We start from the raw sequence: 20,984 nt of genomic DNA, 5'->3' as shown, positions 1-20,984 counted from the left end.
ACTGAAGCGATAAAGCAGCCATCTAACGGAGCAAAATTACTCTATGGTATGACATCTTTTGGCGCAGACCGCACCAACCGGGCCTCTCTTATCGCACAACACGAGGACTAACTTGCGTTCTGACGTCAGAAGAACAACCGGACTTTGTTAGGTCAGGCCTGTCAGATTTGTTTTTTTGAGAATAAATATATTGTAAATATATTATTTATGCTAAGAGATCTAAACCTAACAAGCTTAACCTAACAACTTAGTCATTTAGTCTAACAATGAACTCCTTTACCGATGACGTCAGAACACAAGGTTGTCCTTGCATTGTGCGATAAGAGAGACCCAGCAGCCAGCACCAACCAGCCAGCGAAAGGATTTCTATTCACTTGTCTTCTCGAGACCAGATGCGGCAAAGGAAAGCTATCGTACTTTAGGGTAGGAGAAACATTTTATTTGGGAATACATGGTTAAATTTGGAGTGTATTGACATTATTACTGAATCTAGTTTACAGAGTGTTTTCTTTATGTAGCCACATTGTCTCAGGTACGTGTGTTTTCAAATTTATCGTGTCGTAATTCCAGGTCTACTTATGTGCCTAGGTGAAGTAATTTTTGAATTGCAGGTGCACACGTATATTTATTCAGTGTGATGCCGACGTAAGTGTACAGAGTTGCGTCATGGCGGTTTTCGTTTTTTAGGGGAATGTTTGTACCTAAAGTTTTTACATTGATTGCTAGAAGTCCAGGATACCCAAACTGATAATGCAAACCTAGTGCATTAAAACTTACAATAGGCACGTAATAGCACTTACTATTTCTTGTTTTGGGATTATTTGGAAAGAGCTTGTTTTATGGACGAAAGAAAGAAAGGGGAGGCTAAATATGATGTTCCTTGCACTTAACCACCTACTGCCAACCACACAGTGTCGGAAAGTTTAATGCGGGGCCGTCGACCCACTGTACCCCCTCGAGAATTACGTCAATTTTTTTAATCGACAGATTTTAATGTCTTACGTAATAGAAAAGTGGTTCCAGTGTTAGGAAACCACAAATAACTGAGATATTTGATCGCAAAGTATGACCCGTGTAACCACAAGAAACTCCTATTTCGGACTACTTTCACTCATTTTCCCCGTCAAAAATTCCCAAACAGCAGCAAAACTAACACTCCTGGCATAACATAAATGTGAAATCACAATCGGTACCAAATATGACCCTCCTAACCTAACCATTTCCAATACGAACGAGAATACATAATTTTCGAAAGTACTAAGAAAACAACGTGAATTCACTATTGTAACCAAACCTGGCCCTCCTAACCTAACAACTATTTCCAATGCGAACAAAAGTATATAATTTTAAAAAGTACTAACCTTAAAACAATGTACTTTCTGCTACGTGGTTGCAAGGGCGAAATGTGCCAATTGGCAGACAAATCACACATTTTCATTGATAGCACTCCACACTAAAAACGTATGCTCACCTTCCAAAGAAAATCCGGGCCAGTACCATGTCACATGACTGTCTCACTTATTGCACAACACTTTAGCAACCTTGTGTAGAGATGTCACGGGCCCTACGTTGATAGGTTAGGCTAGCTAGGTTCAGTACTCTTAGCCTAAATAATATTTTGCCATTGTATTTATGCTGATGCTACCTTACCTAACCTCGTAGGCATTCCTCATCTGACGGCAGAACACAAGGGTCTCACTTATTGCACAACACTTTAGCAACACTTTGTGTTCTGACGTCACGGAAGATAGCTTTTTAATTTTAGGCTAAATGCCTACGTTGTTAGGTTAGGCTAGCTAGGTTTAGTTCTCTTAGCCTAAATAGGCTAATAATTTGTCATTGTATTTATGCTAATGCTACCTAACCTAACCTCGTAGGCATTCCTTGTCTACCGAAACATCGTCTGCAGTAAATCTCACACTCCCTGATGTAACACCAGGATTGCCAACCTTCAATCTCAGACATTTCCAACACTGCTCCAAGTTACAAAACACAAACAACGTAACAACATGTTTCTTCATGTCACATGCAGATGGCAACGATGAAAATGACGTCATAAATAGTCCCATCAAAAAACTCTCATTACTAGACTATAATACAACCCCTAAAGCTAAAAACAAAACAAATCGTTTGTATAGAACATAATCTTCATAAATGACACAAAAATCATTACCTTATCGCGGGGCTACAGAGGGCCGATGGTACCGTTTAATGCTTATGTGAGCATGATATGAGCAATTTGATTATAAGTGTGGGTAACAGTTTCATACATCGGAGACACATTTCTTCAATTTTACACAAGAAACTGCTTACGGAAATGAGTTTCTCGGTTTACAACGTTCATCGAGGTATTTTCTTCCATCGTGTATTTTTCAAGAGGAATATCTCACCGACGCACAATTGCCATTGCTTTCATTTGCTTGCCCTACGACAACTTGATGCTTCGTACGTTTGATGATGTAAGCCCCTGTCAGTGTTTCAACCCCCCCCCTTTTTTTACTATGCTTGCCTAACGTAACCTAACCTTATCAAAAATGGTTCGTGGGGCTATCCATGAATGGTTGGTGGGGCTATCCGTGAATGGTTCGTGGTGCTATCAGTGAATGGTTAGTTGGGCTATCTGTGTATGGTTCGTGGGGCTATCTGTTAGCTACCCGGGCTATCTGTCAGTTACCCGTGCATAATGTATAATTTCCACCGGTGACGAACACGATAGTAGGTATTTTTCGGTGAAAAAGGTTTAAACACTACATACTCACGTGAGTCAAGATGTGCCCGCCATATTGTGTGTTCCGGAAGCAAAGGAAGGCATAAAGAAAAGCACTCAGAATGTGAAAAATTGTGTTTGTTTTCGTGTAAAAAGCACAATGGCACCTTGAACTATGTTCCACAATACACAATTGGTAAGTACGAACCATGCGAAACACAAAATATGCGATTTTAATGTGTCTCCGATCTATGAAACTGGTACCTAAGTGTGAGTTTTTAAGTCCACTTTATTCACAGATAAGGTTAATCGGGACTGAACCTACAGTTTAAAGTGAATCCAAACCTCTATATCCGAGTGGTTAGCACATTGCGCTGCGACGCCAAGGGTCCCGGGTTCGAATCCCGGTCGGGCTTGGTTGTTTGTGAATGTCCATTATCAATTTCATAATTTCATCACTCATCCCCATCTTCGCAAATTAGCCAAGAGGCACAAAACGCGAAGTAAAATAAACTAAATCAACAACAAACCTCTATATGCCTCCACCAGGTATTGAACCTCAGACCCCTTGATTACGAGGTGACGATGTTGCCATGAGTAGGTTAGGCAGACCAGGTTTGGTGCTCTTTGCTTTGTCATTATGGCATGGGCGGTTATTCCATGGAATGAGTCATTCCCTTGCAAAATATAAAACTATGTTTTTGTGGGCAATTTATTATTACAGTTTTATTCAAATTGTTCGTGTGTAGTCGCCTGCTAGCCAGCAGACAGCTTCACTATATCGGTAACACTCGGCACGTTTCGTTACACTTCGGGAAGGGGAACGCATCTGCCTACTCATTCCGCTGCCTTGTAGTATCTCGTGCCTTATAATGTAATGTTTTTTTTCTTAATTAAGAACTAGTTTTTTTTTCCTTAGATTTATTCCAATGAATTTCATTTTTGTTGTGTGGAATTTGTATCAAACAGATATGTTTAAAAAATCATACTTAACAGTTGACTATGTTACCGTGGTCCAATTGACCCGAGGGGAATGAATCCATAGAACTCATTCCAGGGGGAAAGTCGCTTGGAAAATGGCCTCAGCTCGAGAAGTATATAAGAGAAGTGTGAGATTATTCTGGTGGTACACCACTGCCTAATTTACTGAGTCTAAAAACTAAACTAAAATGGTGGGTTAGATGTTCGGCATATTAATTCAGATCAATACACACTGATCCAGAATCTGGAGCTCTCTATTTGACCCCTAAATCAATGCAACTGTGTAAGATTAGATATGTCAAGGAAAAATTGACATTTTTAGGATTTAGATTTTTATATAAAAATATAGTTTTATGACCTATTTCAATAAACACTTGCAAGCACCGTACTAATCAATACATTTAAAGACTGAAGTACATTCGTAGAAATAAATTTAATGATTATGCTGATGATAATACCATAATAGTGAAAATTGTTAAATCGGCCTCTGTGGTTTAATGGTTAACACACAGAGCTACGACGACAGGGTCCTGCGTTCGAGTCCCGAAAGATGGAAGTTCGAATGGAATTAACTTTAAAATAAGACCGGAAAATGTTAGTTATTATTATTATTTCAAATCAGATTGGGAAATGTTAGTTATTATTATGTGTTTTCATTTCTTATGGCATGTGCTTCCCTTGCTGTAGAAAGCACCGACCGCCCCTGCATTATGGTGTTACTATGCATGCATACATTTTAAATAAGTTGGTATTTCCGTGCCTACGTTGATCTTCTGCACATGTATACAACATTTCCCATTTGTTGACCTCTATGGCAGAGTGGTTAAGATGCCATGGGCTCGAATTCCAGCCTAGACATGGATGTTCTCTGTGAGTGTCCGTTTATCAATTTCGTCATAGATTCTCATTGTAGCAGTTACCCAAAAGTGGCAGAAAAGCAATGCTGAAAATGCAAATGAAGTTAATATTTCCCTTTTGTCTCCCGAATGGTGTAGTGGTAACATTCTGACCTTGTAATCAAGGAGTCCTCCTGGGCTTGATGCCTGGTGGAAGCACATAGTTGTTCAGATCCAGCTGTAAGTCCAGTCCCGATTAGACTTCTGTGCATAAGGTGGACTTAAAAATGCTTAAACCTACAAACATTTTCCATGTGAAAACATGTAAATTGGAACATGGTAATTTTAACTGTTAAAAGCATCAAATTTGATCCGTATGACTTAAGATGACCGGACCCCTCTCCGATTTTCTTCATATTTGACATACTTATTAATTGAGGCCTGCTAATGACGAATCTGAAGTTAAAATTTGTCGCAAACGTCTAGAAATTGCAAAATAATTGTAAACCATCGACGTGTGGTTAGGTTAGGCAAACATAGTTAAAATTTGGTGTCGTGGTAGTATCAGGAATATATATATTTCCTTTTGAAACAAAAAATTTCGCGAAAATCAGCTGTTTCCATTCTGAAAACTAACGCCTTATTTTAGCTTATTTTGCAATTTCTAAACGTTTCCGACAACTTTTAACTTCAGATTCATGATTAGGAGGCTTCAATTAGTGAGTATGCCAAATGTGAAGAAAATCGGAGAGGGGTCGGATCATCTTAAGTCATTCCATTTGATCTTACTAATAAACTGACAGCAGGGTGGACTATATTTTTCTGGCATAAAATATAACCCTTTGAAAAAGCATTCTTACAGATCTCATGTTAAATCAGGATGTCGACCAGTTAAGAATGTCAAGGAATTATGCCTGTGGTCAAAACTTTTTGCAATTACAGTATAGTGATTTTACATTGTTATATACTGTATAGGGATTTGATAAAATTGAATATTTGAAAATCTAAAATTGTATTGAGTTGTGGCTAAGATTTGTTCACTTCATTTCTTAAGAATTATATTCTTGTATGCATGAAGTTTTGTAAAAGTGTTAAATAAAGTATTATCCAGGATGAAGTCTGAAGCATTAATTTTTACATGCATAAGCAAGTCTAAACAAAGTACAGCTTTCATCTTAACCGACCTTGTGGTAGAGTTTTTCCATTGAATAAAAATATCTAGTTTCTTAATTTCCAACTATGCATAGGTAGGGGGCAATTAATTAAATGTTATGAAAAAAGGGAAAGAAGTCAAGAATTTTGGATTTGTTATTTTGGTAGACACCATGTAAACTGTGCAGTGCATGTTATGTCTTTTAATGCTGCACTGTAGCTTAAAATTATGGAACAACTTAAGATGACCGGACCCCTCTCAGATTTTCTTCATATTTGGTATACTCACTAATTGAGGTCTGCTAATCACGAATCTGAAGTTAAAAGTTGTCGGAAACTTCCAGAAATTGCAAAATAAGCAAAAATAAGGCGTTAGTTTTCGGAATGGAAACAGTCTATTTGTGTGAAATTTTTTGTTTCACAAGGAAATATGTATATATTCCTGATACTACCACGACACCAAATTTTAACCATGTTTGCCTAACCTAACCACACGTCAATGGTTCGCAATTATTTTGCAATTTGTAGACGTTTCCAACAAATTTTAACTTCAGATTCGTCATTAGCAGGCCTCAATTAGTAAGTATGCCAAATATGAAGAAAATCGGAGAGGGGTCCGGTCATCTTAAGTCATACCAAAATTACTCATATTATCTCAGGTGTGAAATGTATATTGCCTAACTTGTTTTTAAACTTGATTAATTAATCTCCTTTTCACTAACAAAGCTTTTCTTTAGACAAAGGGCATCTCACTAGTGGCTGTTAAATGGAATGGCATTGATATTCATCCAGCAATATAGATATAAGTTTTAGTAGTAATCAGTGGTGGTGATTGGGTTCCAACACTAGGAGGGGGGCCAAGGACAATTGACTTTCTCTTGGTAGATAAGATTTAGCATAGTGTGGGGACAAAAGTGGGGGCAACTACCCCCCCCCCTCCCATCGTCGCCACTGGTAATAATATACTATAATAGAACCACATACAAAGAAGCCTGCGCAGACCCGCGACTCCTATGCGTGGAGTCAAGGGGCAGAATGGAGCATGCTTCCTTATGGCCGGAGTTGATTGGAAGAAAAGGGGGGAGGGTGCATGGAGACATTTTGCCGAAGGTTCTTTTGTTTGTGGTCGCTCTATATACTGTTTTCCCTAAATTTTACTTGATTAATTACAGTCTAAAAACTGATAATTAGCAAGCTAGGGAACATAATAAATTGCATTATCAAGCTTTATTTATAATTTATACAGGGCATACACAAAGGAATGGTGCAGTTTCAAAAGTTAATAAAAATAAATATTTCTCACGTTACACGAGTGGAACATATACCATCAGTGTCGGAAACTGTCCAAGTTTCTCATTCGCTACCAGCAGTTCACTGCTCATGCTTACTGTGAGGCTGCTTGGCCAGTTTCCAACATGGCATTGCAGCAGGAAATGGCTTTCTGCGTGTTCCATTTTGAGGTGTTCAGATCTACGATTACAGTGCAGCATGGGTTTAGTGCACTGTTTAAGAAAGATGCACCACAACACGAGAATAACATAACCATGTGGTACCGACAATCATGGGCAAGCAAGGTACTTTTTTTTCCAAAGGGGGAGCAAAGGAGGCATATTTTTCCCCATAATAGTGATGGCCCCCTAAAAAAAAAATATTTGTCTGAAATTATCATGTTCCTTGAATGTGTTACTAATAATTAACATAAATTACTGTGGCTGAAATACAATTATGTGGGAAATATATAATTTTGGTACTACTTTACTATACCGGAGACACCTATCAATGATTTATTTTGCAATTTTTTACATTGCTAATGTACTATTCTGCATTGCGGAACATTTATTTAGGTGAAATAATGAATTTCTAACGAAAATAATGTGTTATTTCTTACATTAACGAGTACTTACTGTTGTTCCTTATTTCCCACAAACCATCCACGGGTAGCTCCAAAAACCATTGATGTTAGCCCAAAAATTCACGATAGCTCCCACGAACCATCACGGGGACGAGGTATGCCTACTAGGTTAGGTTAGGCCTGTTAGGTTAGGTTCCATTAGCACTCCTTTCATTCAATTTAGCATATACGGACAATACAAGAGCGTATTGTGCTCTCGTGCTGAAAGCAAATGGCGGCAGCAATAGCACGTTGGAAATAGATTTTCGTAGAAAACCACATGCATTTGCATTAAAATGGATCAAAACTACATTACCGAACATCAACAACGCTACAGAAAATGATTTGCGTAAGTACTTTCTCCTGTGAATTTGAAGAAATCCATCTCCGGTATAGTAAAGTGTTCCCATAATTTTCAGGTGTACATTCATTTTCCGGATGTCCATGCTGACAGTTTGTGGAAACTGGATGCTTGTGTAAAGGGAAGAGTTCTAGCCAACCTCGTGTGTCGGATGAAAACATTGAAAGAGTGCGTGAAACGTTTCGGTGAAGCTCCCTCCTCCCCCAAGTCAGTGACTAGAGCGAGCAGGGTTCTCCGACTGAATACCAATTATGACGATTACATTCTACAACTGGACGCAGCCCTCCTCCCCCCATTTTCACAGGAACGTACGGGTGCTTCTCGATGGTGTTCTTTCACAGTGCTGGATCGGACTGTTGCAAATGGAGACAACAACCATCTCTTTTGGCCACCCCATTTGCCAGATCTTACACCATGTTGTTCCATTCTTTGGGGGGTCATTACAGGGAGTGTTTAGGTATCACCATTTCCCAAGTTCATCTATGAACTTCGTGATCGGATAACATATGCACTGTAAGCCATTACAGCAGACATGCTATGTTGAGTGTGGGATCAGTTTGATTACCCTGTAAATGTGTGTCGTATGACCGATGGCACACACATTGAAGGATTGTAATTAACGCAAAAGGAACTTGGACAGTTCTCACTGCTGACCGTGTATGTTGTGTCCCAGTAAAGTGAGAAATATTTTTTTTTATTAACTTTTGAAACCACACCATTCTTTTGTGTATGCTCTGTGTATTATTAAATTATATTATAAGGCTTACAAAGAAACAGATTTTTATATCCTAAGTGGGACGAACCATTCTTTTCCCAATATAATAATAATATAATAATAATTTGGTACATAGAAAGGTAAGAAAATATGATTCAAAAACAGAAGAACAAGGACCACAAGAAAACTTGGATCACATACAAGTTTTGGTGCCAAAGAAAGAAAACCGTAATGAAAACATTAGTTAAAATATCAATACCAATCTCAACTGCAAATCAAAAGATACTATTTATAATAAAATCATTCATACAAAACACAAAATTAGGTCATTGAAAGTAATTATACATATGTATTAATGAATAAAGAGAAAAGAAACATGTACCCACAGTTTAAAGTGAGATCGGAACCACTTTCCACTGAGAATGGAACCTGGGATCCCTTGATTACAAGGTGACGACAATACCACTGCTCCATCGTGGAGACCTTCAAGATATTGACTAATGTAAATGACGCATAGTAGTGCTGAAGACTAATATATATTACTGCAGTTTATTTTTATTGTATATTATTGCAGAATATAGGCTACTTTGTTTTACAATTTCATGAAATAGTTGCAAACCTCTTAAAATTATTGCAAGAATAAAAAAAATATCAGTTGGAACCATTTTTATTATTAATAATAGAAATGATCATAATACTTGCTAGGAAAAATAAAATGCTTGTAATCCAATGCTTATTTTATTGTGTGATACACTTTGTTACAAAATATCATTAACTTTTGTACACCTCTTAAATTTCTTGAAGGAGAATAAAGAAATACAACAGTATCATTTTTATTCTTAATGGTAACAATAATCATAGTAGTTACAAAAGCATAAAATGCTTGTAATTCAATTCTTATTTTATTGTGAAATACACTTTGTTACGAATTTTTTTAAAAATAATTGTACACCTCTCAAATTTAATGGGAGAAAAACTATATGACAATTAATACAATTTTTATTATTCATTATAATAACAATAAAGGAGTATTAAATACTTTAATCCAATTTTTTATTTGATACAAAAACTCATTATAGGGGGAAGGTTCTGTTGCAAGTGAACATACATACTGCTCATTGGGTTAATGTACCCTTCCAAGCTACTTATTTTGTGTTCTGAACTTATAATAATTTAATTCAATCCAGATTAATCACATTCTACTCTTTCACAATGCCTTTTCTTTTGTTGCAGCATTCAGCTGTTTCAAAGATAGGAGTCAAGTGTTGAAGCAAATTTTGTAGGCATTTGGCACAGCCACTCGTCTGAATATAGTTTTTTGGGTGAGAGCCAGTGTGTGAAGTGTGCAGTGGAGTTCTGAGCCATTTGGAATCCGTCGGCCCCAGAGAGACAAGACTGGTGTGCCTACCTTTGCCATCAGCCTGGCTACAAAAGTTTCGCAAGAATTAAGGACGTGCAATAATGCATCGAGCTCGGACAGTGATAAATAATTTGGGCCCCTTGGCCCCCTTGGTGCCGCAGGTCACACCGGAATGTTTCGCCTCTTGGCTGTTAAAGACCAAAGCATCTAATGTTGTGGCAGCCACCACCGTTCCTGCAAGGCACTACAATGCACCGGTTGCGGCTGAACCGTTCCTCAACGGGAGCACTTCCAACTATGTGGAGGAAATGTACAATTCGTGGTTGCTGGATCCGAAGAGTGTGCATGCAGTGAGTACAGAATATTTTTTTTCTCCATATTGAAATGCCTAAATACCATATTTTATGAGATACCCTGTGTGGAAGGTACACATTGTATGTGTGAAGAGTTTTGCAGTTTTAGAGCTTGAAGAAGAGAAATGTGTTGGTTTGTTCTGGTGCATTTCCCCGTGTTATTAAAAAAACAAACTATTTTGAATTTAATGTAGTTGGTACCCTTAACCCTCTGTAAGAAAGTGAAATATTTTGCATGGTTTATGAAGATATCGTTTATGAACGTTTTCTGTTGTTCTCAACTTGCAAAGATGTGTTAAGTAAAGTAAAGCATGTCTGTTACTTTAGCGTGTCACCTTACAGTGAAGCAGAACAGCCCAGGTGAATATAGCACTCAACATGACATTCCACAACAGCGGCTATAATTTGCATCATTAGGTTTGGAGTTGATAAGAATTTTCGACATGATCTTTCTCTATTTTAATGTGCATGCAAATAGTTTTTACTAATAAGAAGAGGTGAACGTCCTCTAAGATGACACGTTTTTACTTATGCATCCATTCTTTGGGTTCAAATATATCCATTATTTGTGTTTTTCTGTGCACTGAAATCAATATTATATTGCATAAAACTTCTGTATCTGTCGATAAAAAAAATCACAAATTTTCATTGAAATGTTTACATAACAAAGATAGAGGCAAGGAAATTCTAATTAATCCATTTTATTTCAAGCACAAAGCTTTTGCACAAGAGAAATGTGTGTGAAAAATAAGAATGTTTCTATCTTCATTATTTTTGGCAAAACCTAATTTTGTTCATTACTGTTTAAATAGACTAAAAAGGAACTGGAATTTTAACTATCAGTTTCATTGCTTGGTACTTGAAATAAATAAACGAGTTACAGTTAGGGTCCGCAGTGGTCGAGTTAGTAGGGCATTGACTGCGATGTGAGTGATGCATGTTTGATTCCTGGAGGTGAGTGACCTGAATTTTTCCAGCCTTGTCCCTACATAAAGCAGCTTCTCCATCCTATCATAAATTGGCAACTGGGAGTAACCAGTTGATAGCATGGGCGGAGTAGGAGCTTTTGCTTTAGATTGGGGAGGGGGGAGGCAGACTCTGGGAGAAGCATATGATGTACCTGAGGTTTATTGAATATTTTCTAGTTTATAAGGGGTCCGGAGGCCTTCCCCCGGGAATTAAAAAAAAAAACAACTTAAAAACACTGAGTTTTAGGCCTTTTAGATTCGAGAATGTTAAATTTCCTCGCTTAAGTAAACAAATATTAATTAGTATATTGGTTGTCAGTTCAGTTTTAAAAGAAGCAAAACAGTACGATTATTGGATTTTGCATTTCATTAATTTTTTATTGATACAATATTCGTATTACTTTAAAAAAAAGTTACAGTACAATAGTAAGCTTCATAAATTTTAGAAAAAAAAAATTGAAAAGTTCTTTTGATGCCTCAACAGTAATTGTTGACTCAACACAAAGATATTTTATGTTTTTCTTTCTTCAAACTGTACACATCAATCAAATCGTGTAAGTTAATTTTTTTTAACAACATCTGATTCAGAGTATAAGATCATTAAATTGTTCAATCTCTCTTGACCCGTTATGCAACGCAACCAGTTGTGGATTCGCCTCATAGCAGAAAATGTCCTCTCCAAGTGGCACTATTTGATGGTAGGGTAAGAGCAATTTTCAGAAGAATGGTACATTTTTTGGATGTTTCTGTATGTTTGCTCAAAAGTGTGTCCACTATCTTTGGAACAACATTCTTCAAAGGTGTACTTATCAAACTCAAACCTGAACTTTCCATTACATTTCTTAAAATGGTAATTTCTGCCTTCAACATTGTTGTGTCATTACCAGGAATGTTCAAAAATGTTTAGACCATGGGTGGTTATACCATGGAATGAAGGGAATGAGTCATTCCCTCGCAAAGTAGAAGTATTAACTGTGTTTATGTGGTCAATTTATTTTTAGTTTAATTCAAGCTATTCTTATATAGTCGTATATCTAATTCTAAGGGCTATTTTAAAAACCGAGACACGTGTGTCATGATCGTAGGAGATGACAATCAGTGTCTGTGTCGCTCACCCTCGGCAAAGGGAAGGGAGCATTCGGCATTCTTCGTAGATCTTCGGCGTAGGGAATGCATGCCTGCCACTCATTCCAAACTGTTTTTTTTTCGAACTAAATCCACCTAAAATAAATTAAATTGCTATATTTTTTCTTCATTTACAGCGAATTTTGTGTTGTCAGTTATCCCAGTAAATTCCATGTGCGTTATTTCTTTATTTTGTATGAAAACCATAGGTTTAAAAGTCAATTTACTTAAACATCACAGTGTCATCGGCAAACTCAAATCCACGCTGAAATTTTCCTGACAATGTTTGCAGGGAATAATCTTGCAAAAAGAACAACAGTCTGAACTGGAGATAATGAATCGAAAAAATAAATTGAAGTTTCTACAATAAGTTGATAAAAAAAATGCAAGAAAGTTTTCCTGATGACTTTTTCTATTCTTTGAAATTAAGTTGTGATCAACATTTCACATGGCTCGTCGCAGAAGTGATCTAAGTGTCGCTTATTCCTCAGATTAATATATCTCGATGGGAGAACAGAAACCTTTGTTTTACTTGAAGGAAACCTTTTTTGAATTGTTCAAGTTAAGCATTTCTGAACTAAAAAACTAACATTTTCCGATTAATGCAGAAAGTGTCGAGAATTAACGACTTTTTTAAATGACCATATGCATTTCTGGACTAAAAACTAACAATTTCCGATAAGTTTCAGAAACTTACAATGCAGAAAACGTCTAGAATTAACGACTTTTCAAAATGACCATTCGGTATGGGATGGGATTTTTTTTCCCAATTTCGGGATCCCGCACAGCCCTAAGAAATACCCAAGGACAGTAATTGAGAAGCTGCTATAACTGAAATGAAAATGCAGAAGATTAATTCTACAATCTAGTGATAGAAGAATTCATAAAGAAGGCGTTAATAATAATAATAATAATAATAATAATAATAATAATAATAATAATAATAATAATAATAATAATAATAATGCTTTTTAAAATGTCTTGCTATACACCAGAACACAACAATCACTCTTATCAAGCCACGAATGGAAACCACGCAGTAGTCTACAGTAGTAACTGCAGACTGCACTGACAGCGTGCCTAGGAATTAGGACGAGTCTATTTCAGGAGAAATGGTGGAGGAAGGTAGTGAGTTGAGTGTTGCGTCAGAGCCAGTGTTTCCAATCCCACTTGTAAGGACTACCCGCTATTGCGGTGCAATTACCGCACATGCCAAAGGTCAAGATTTGCGGTATGGCTTCATAACAAAAATGTAGTAACTGAACTTAATCATGTATTATTTTTTAGTCTTTTTTAAGTTGGGGGGCTGGCCCCTCCAGAACTCTGCCTAAGGTTGGTAGGTGGTTGGGGCATGATGCTGATCATTTCACCTCTGAAAATGGCAGAGATCGAGAATCTACATGCACCATCATGGCATGGTGCAATGTGCATGGGAAACTCATCTTTTAGTTATGGTTAATTAAAAGAAAAAAAGTTTCAAGGTTCAAAATTAATTGTGTTTCGGAGGTGCTGTCTGATGATGACCCCTTTCACTTCATGCTTTGTTACTCACAGAATGAAAACCTTGCATTATTCCTTGTTTTAATTGTGAGAGTATTATCTTTATGGTTTTATTCTGGTAGGGTGTACAGAAGACAACAAAATTTATAGCAAAAAAGGGGTTGGACTCCTCTACCTCCCTTTTTTATAAACTTGAACTTGATATGACTGTAGCATTCAAATGGTACGTGTGAAATTATCCACTGTACATAACTAAGGGAACTTTGAGACCAAAGTGTCATGCAAGACGGGGTCACACTGAAGCCACAAGAAATATGACAAGGTGGCTAATCACCAGGAATTCAAGAAATTATTGGCTCCGGGAATTTTTCTCCATAGACATGAAAAGTTTCAACTTTTATTAACCCTTAACTAGTGAGGTGCGGTCTCACAGACCACTTGAGGTTCTGGAAGTTTCAGATTACCGCCTTTCGTTCAAGCTAGTGTCGCCACCTTCCGTCTACCTTATGCAATAGTGTCCTTGGCTCTCCTCACAGCATCCGTTTCTTGCCAGCTTATCGCATGAAAGGAGCGAAGCTTTGTTTATTGCCAAGTGTGGTCTGCCTGACGTACCTCACAAGGAGTGACGTGCAGTCTTCTATTAAAATTAGAAAAACAGAAAAATATTTTTGAATACTTCTTGCTTTCTGCAGTTAATTGCACTTACTAGTTGCTTAATATATCGTAAAAGGTTATTTTTTGTGTATGTATTTGACAGTACGACAATTGAAATGAATATGTTCACACTTAAAATAATTTTTGTAGATGAATAAACTAATGAATATAGTAGCTATATAACTTACGTTCTGGCACTAATTGCTGTCAAATCAGTCACTAATACCAATAATGTATTATTCAATATCAGAAAATTAAATTGGTTATTTATGTTGATTCAGGGGTGAAATATTCAGAGCGTACCTTACAAAGTATGTTCCAATATAAGCACCTCACAAGTTAAGGGTTAATCCAAATCCCATTGAATTTAAACATATTTATAAATGTCCTGAGGCAAGTTTTTAATTGTTTAGCTTTTTTTATCAAGAAGGAAAATAAAACTGCATGGAAAACAAAACAGAATGTTCTCAGTCCGTTTAATTTACTTTGGTAGTGTCCTTTGCAGAACAATCTATCTGACAGATGGAAGATGTATGCTTGAATTTTTGGAAAGTTCACCTTGAAAACGGGGAATTACTATATGTGAATTATACATCCTCGAGTGGCCCCTCCCTGTCTGGCATCAAACTACATAACCCGAATTACTACAGTCCCTTGTCTGTGAAAATAGTTACTGCAGATGTGGGACCAACAGACCGAAGCAACACAGTGCACACTTTTGAGAAAACTGCCCGGCCTGTTTGATTCTCAAGGGATAAGTAATGTTCGTAACTTGTCATGCCACCCTAGTTTGAAAGGCTGTATTCGTTTCTTAAAGTTAGTTTCCAGATGACAAATATCACTTGCACTTGCAACAAACTAGAAGATTTTGAAAGCATCTTATATATGATAAATAAACACAGATTATACACGACGAAATGCTGAACTCTTACTGGGAATTTAAATGCTGGTTTAACAAAACGTTATGCTAATGTAACAGAGGATGGCTGTTCTTACAACTACAGGGTGACCATAAAATTTTGAACCATTTTAGATTAAGATTAACACATTTTCTTAGTGCAAAACATACTCCATATGTTTGCCACCAATCTCAATACACTTCCTCAAATGTTTTCACATATTTTCTTGCATATATATATATATATATATATATAGTTGCTTTTCTTGGCTTTCATATACAGGGAAGATATGATTGATGATGGTCAACTATATACTGATATTACAATGCTGACATCTGTTAAAGTAAATATTGGTGCTGGTGGTTTTGAGAGACATTATAAAAAGAATCCTGTGAAATGTCAGACTGTCTTTGCTTGTATGATGTGGTGAATAAGTTTTACTGTTGGACATGTTGATTATTCTCGACTTTTAAAAAATTCGAAATGATCAAGGGTATGCAGATTTGAATCATCTTAATATGCACCTTAGAAAAGAAAAGTGAATCATTGTTCAGAGAGAATTTGGAATATTTGATAACAGAAAACAGAGGGATGAGGGTTAGCACTTCTTTGCTTTGCCAATCTCTTAAGTTTAGAGTCAGGAAATGCAACTGATTCCTGGATGTAACCGGGATAGAATTTATAAAATTTGGTCTCCTAGGTTATCCTTCATTTTGAACCCTGCCAACATTATGATCATCAACAGCATGGTATCAAGGTACATACACTGGTAAACTATAACTATGGATACATGTGACTAAAAATTATTCTTTAAATTTCAATAAAACTGATAATTTGCTACTCTGATCTGCCAAAAGAGGATATCTAAATGTTCCATTTGAAACATTCTTCGTGGAGGCTTTCTGTTACACCCGGGGGAGGGTTGAGGGGGGTTTTGCCATTAGGCTTTCCTAGAGGCTGAACAAAAAATGAGACCCTGAAGGGGCAGAAGGTACAAAGTCTTTTAACAAGAGAACACTCACCCAAAACTGTTTCCTAATACTGCACACTCACCAAAGGTAAAGAAACTGACATTACATTATGGTAGCCGCACTGGCCACGAATTGGGAGACAAGAATGTTGGTTTCAACCGTCAGAATCCCTACACTTGACTTTTGTTGGCATTCAAAATGTTTACATTCGTGTCTTCGAGGAAGAGTTGTTTGTATTGGAGCCCTGTTGCGTGACCTTCCACTGTTCCCTTTGCAGTCTAGTTGTAATACAGTATTGAAAATAGGGTTATTTGGAAGATGTTATTTAAATGCTAGAAACTCCTTCCTTCTGCCTTCTTTCTTGAAATAAGGAAGTAAAGGATTTTACATGTTTTATTTTGCTAGTATGACAGTATTACGGAGTTTTTATAGTCAGTGGTCTTTGTACCTTCTGCCCCTTCAGGGTCTCATTTTTGTGCAGCCTCTGGGATAGCCAAATGGCAAATCCCCCTCCCCCCACTCCTCCCCTGGGTGTAACAGAAAGAGCCTCCACGAAGAATGTTTCAAGTTGAACATTCAGGTAGCAAATGATGAGGAATTTAAATGAGATGGTTTTATCATCTTCATGTGTGATTTGTCAGTACTTAAAAAAAAAAATGAATTTATGGTGCACATGCCAGTGTGCCACTGACATGACAAATCTTTTCAGTTCAATCAAGATAACACATTCTTTTATATTTTTTCCCAACCTAGTCATAACTTACTCCTCTGACAAAGTACCCCAGTTACAAAATTCTTTCTCTGGCATTGGGTTTCCATAAATCCTGAAAAGAATAAATGTTGCAGATTAAGGTCCATGTTCTCTTCTGTTTCCTGCAGTGCTTTTTACCATCAGGTCACCTTTGTCATACTGATTTTTTTAATACAAAAATGAAAACGTAGTGCAATAGTAAAGAATGAAAAAAGTTTTGTTCTATCAACATAAAAATATGTAGTTTTCTGTTCCATAAAAATGTCATGTGGGGATGTTGGATGATTAAATGAAATCTCAGTTTCACTTTTGAATTGTTATTTTTATCTATGTTATCAACTTTTGACTAGTTTCCACCTTACATACCCTTCTGATCCAGAAACACCAATACCACGATTTGAGTTACCTTTAAACAGTGAACAAGCACTGAAAGATGTTGACAGGCATAAAACTATACAGCTTGCCATACACGATGGCTGATGTATCCTTGTGCACAGTACGGTGGAGGTACATAGTGGTTCTGATCCCACTCTAAACTGTAGGTCCAGTCTCGATTAGCCTTACTGTGCAGTGATAGCGTCGTCGCCTTGTAATCAAGGGGTCCCGGGTTCGATACCCGGTGGAGGCACAAAGTGGTTCGGATCCCACTTTAAACTGGAGGTCCAGTCCCGATTAGCCTTATTGTGCATAAAGTGGACTTAAAACACCAAATCAATCAATCAATCAATCATGTGACTAACAGTCCATCCATGCTGTTCTTACTGAAGCTCATATGGTAGAATGGCACTAGTTTGTCCCCTGCAGTGTTACCCACAGTTAGAGGTAGTGTAAAGGGGGCAGCAGTGTAGTGGTGACATCATCTTGTAATCAAGGGGTCCTGTTTTCGATCCCCATTGGAAGCACACAGTGGTCTCACTTTAAATGGTGGGTTCTGTGCCCATTACTTTTTTTGTGCATATAGGAGACTTAAAATAAAAACTAAAAAAAAAAGTGTATCAAGGTAGGAGGGTGGTGAAAGACTGTGGCCAGTAATTTCTGAGTGGAACAACATGGCAAAGCTTCACTTTACGCATGATGATGCACAACCTCATTTTGCAACTGATATCTGTGAATGGCTGCGTAGTTGTTTCCCAGATTGATAGGTGAGAGATGTGCATGGGTTTATCCGGAATTTTCTGTCCGGGGCAAGGGGGAGGCAGAATATTATTTTTAGGGGGATGCAAGGGTACATTTAGTCAAAATGACCATAAATTGTGCCTGTGTGAAAAGTTTTTGGGGAGGTGTCTGATAAATCATTCAATATGCAGTCACAAATAATTTTCTTATGGCCCACCTGTAAGCCAGATCTAATACTATGCAATATGGATGAAGTGCATTAAAGTTCAGCCACAAGAGTACCATGCTGGAACACCTGAAAAGTTTAAAAAACAAAATTTATAATTATCTCAAATTTTGTCATAGTGGTCCTGAGTTTGAATCCCAGCCTGAGCATGGATGTTATTTGTGAGGGTCCCTCCATCAATTTTATCATGTCATCACTCACCTTATCGTAGTGATTAGCCAAAAGTAGTAGAAAAGCGAAGTAAAATATAATCAATCAATCATCTCATGTATATGTCAAGAGATAATCACACTTTCAAGAAATTTGGGATAAAAAGTTACAATCATTGAAATTTACGAAGTTTTTTTTTTTCACAAAATAATTTGAATGTTCAAAAAATCTTGTGACTTTTTCCCAAACAGGAACATTTCTGGAGGCCTCATTTCATCATTTGATACAGGCTCGTAGTCAGAATTTTATTTTGTGGTGGGGGGCTCATCCCAAATCAGCAGCACCCCATGTGAAGGTTAACAAGTCGGGGTAGAAGCCCTGAAGATGAATTTCTGAGTACAGTGGGCACCCTCTTGGCCAGGCCTTGGTTTAACTGGCCGCTCATCTGAGGAAAACAATATTGATTTCTTCCAGAATAAAGTACTGGCTTCTTTAAATACATGTTTGTATTTTTCAAGATGTAGTCTACAATTGTTTAGTTTTTAAAATGTGTACATACTTACAGTAATACATGCACGGTAGTTTTCTGTCCTTTTTTTCCTGCTCATCTTGTGAAGTGATGTTTACTGTATTCCATTACATAATTTGGTTGAACTGGCCATTTTGTTATCCAGCTAAGGGTCCAGCCCCGTTGTGGCCGGTTAAGAAGGCACGCACTGTATACTACAGTACAACTTATTATACAAGATTTTAATCCCGCTAAGGAACTGAAAATTAGTTACCACTATGCACTATTTCCAATGAAACATTTATAAGACTTGGCATGGGGGTGCTTCAGCCACCAGGCTATGTGCCTGCTTCTGTACTTTATTTATTTATTTATTGAAATTTCCAGTACAGCAGAAGCCATTTTAAACCAGATAGAAACAACATTAAAACAATAGACTAAGATTAAAAACACAAAAGAAAGGATAACATAAAATAAACAAAAATAAAACAAGCCAAAAAAGTACCAAGTTAAATAGATCAGTTTCACAAAAGCATTACTTATGTACAATTTTTTATATGTTGGTGACAAAAAATGATATGAACTGAATATATCTATTTGGTTTAGGATGATATTGAACTGATTTGGTAGCCTATGGAATAGTGAACGTTGTATGAGTGAGAGCCTGGGAGTTGTAATGTGGAAAGTCTCCTTGCTCCGTGTTTTGAAAAGCAATTTTTACTGCCTTTAGAATACAAATCAAATACTACGATAAATTCTGGTTCTTTTGGATAGAGAGGCAATGTAGACAAAGAAAATATTATTTGTTGCTTTTAGCTACTAGAAACTAGATTCTTTGAACAGCTGCATCTTGTATCTGTCGAATTATTGGAAGTGGTAAAAGGGGTACAATTGGGATCGAAGGACTTGGGGTACTGTACTCCCTTCCAAGATTTTGAGTCCCGTTACTTCTCCACTGTTCCTGTCCTGCCTTGCTGGCATGGGGTGTTTGATATAGCATCTTGTAACCGAAGGTTCCATATCGTGCATCATCGCCTTGTAATCAAGGGGTCATGAGTTTGATACGTGGTGGATGCACATGGCACAGTGGTTCGGATCCCACTTTAGTTCAGTCCTGATTAGCCTTTCTGTGCATAAAGTTGACTTAACTCTCTAGCCTTTTAAAACCCAAAGGTTTATGGCTGCAGCAACACAAGCGTTCCATCTGTCTCTATCCCGGGCAAGATCAATCCAATCTTTTCCATCCTTACAGATTTCCTTTAGGTCCATCTGAACGTTATCCCTCGATCTTCGTCCTGGAAATTGACTTAAAACAACAATTCAATCTTAGTTTGGGCATGAGTGTTTGTGAACGTTCATTCGTCGATTTCATCTAATCATCATTCATTCTCATTCTCGATTAGCCAAAAGTGCCAGAAAGACTACATAAAATAAAAATAATTACAAATAAAAACCTGTGGCAAATTTTATTTGAGTACCTCGCTCACTGAAAATATAGAAGTGCAGTCTAGTGCATATTGCAAAGCTCTGAAAGAGCAAAAAGTCATTCCCCCAATAGAGGTGCAAGGAGAGACCTTCCACATAGTACACCCAATTGTCAACCTCTCTTTCATGTAGTACACCCTGGACTGCCTTTTGCAGGCTAACGAGGCTCTGGCGACTGGCTCTATGGCCAGCAGTAGCGTGCCCAGGATTTTCGAAAGGGAGGGGTTATGTGTAGTTTTTCTTGGTAGTCAGCCTTCATTTTGTCACACATTTTG

At 37.3% G+C, this 20,984-nt stretch overlaps 1 protein-coding gene across 6 annotated transcripts in view; it reads left to right on the top strand.

The window, feature by feature from the left end:
• Positions 1-323: 323 nt before the first annotated feature.
• The window catches only part of Ogdh (oxoglutarate dehydrogenase Nc73EF), a 134,285-nt gene continuing 113,624 nt past the window's right edge, over positions 324-20,984 (top strand). For 5 of the 6 annotated variants that reach the window (XM_083134424.1, XM_083134421.1, XM_083134423.1 and 2 more), the window contains exons 1-2: positions 324-423; positions 9,877-10,353. In XM_083134424.1, the coding sequence (XP_082990550.1) occupies positions 10,105-10,353 (249 nt within the window). In that variant the 5' untranslated portion in view covers positions 324-423; positions 9,877-10,104. Of the gene's footprint in view, positions 533-9,876; positions 10,354-20,984 lie in introns of all 6 variants that reach the window. The other variant, XM_083134420.1, reaches the window with a different exon arrangement.

This window comes from Lepisma saccharinum, chromosome 13, assembly GCF_977018435.1.
Source record: "Lepisma saccharinum chromosome 13, izLepSacc3.1, whole genome shotgun sequence".
NCBI classification, from domain to species: Eukaryota; Metazoa; Arthropoda; class Insecta; order Zygentoma; family Lepismatidae; genus Lepisma; species Lepisma saccharinum.
The sequence above is the reverse complement of the archived record's forward strand: the minus strand, read 5'-3'. Positions and strand labels throughout refer to the sequence as shown.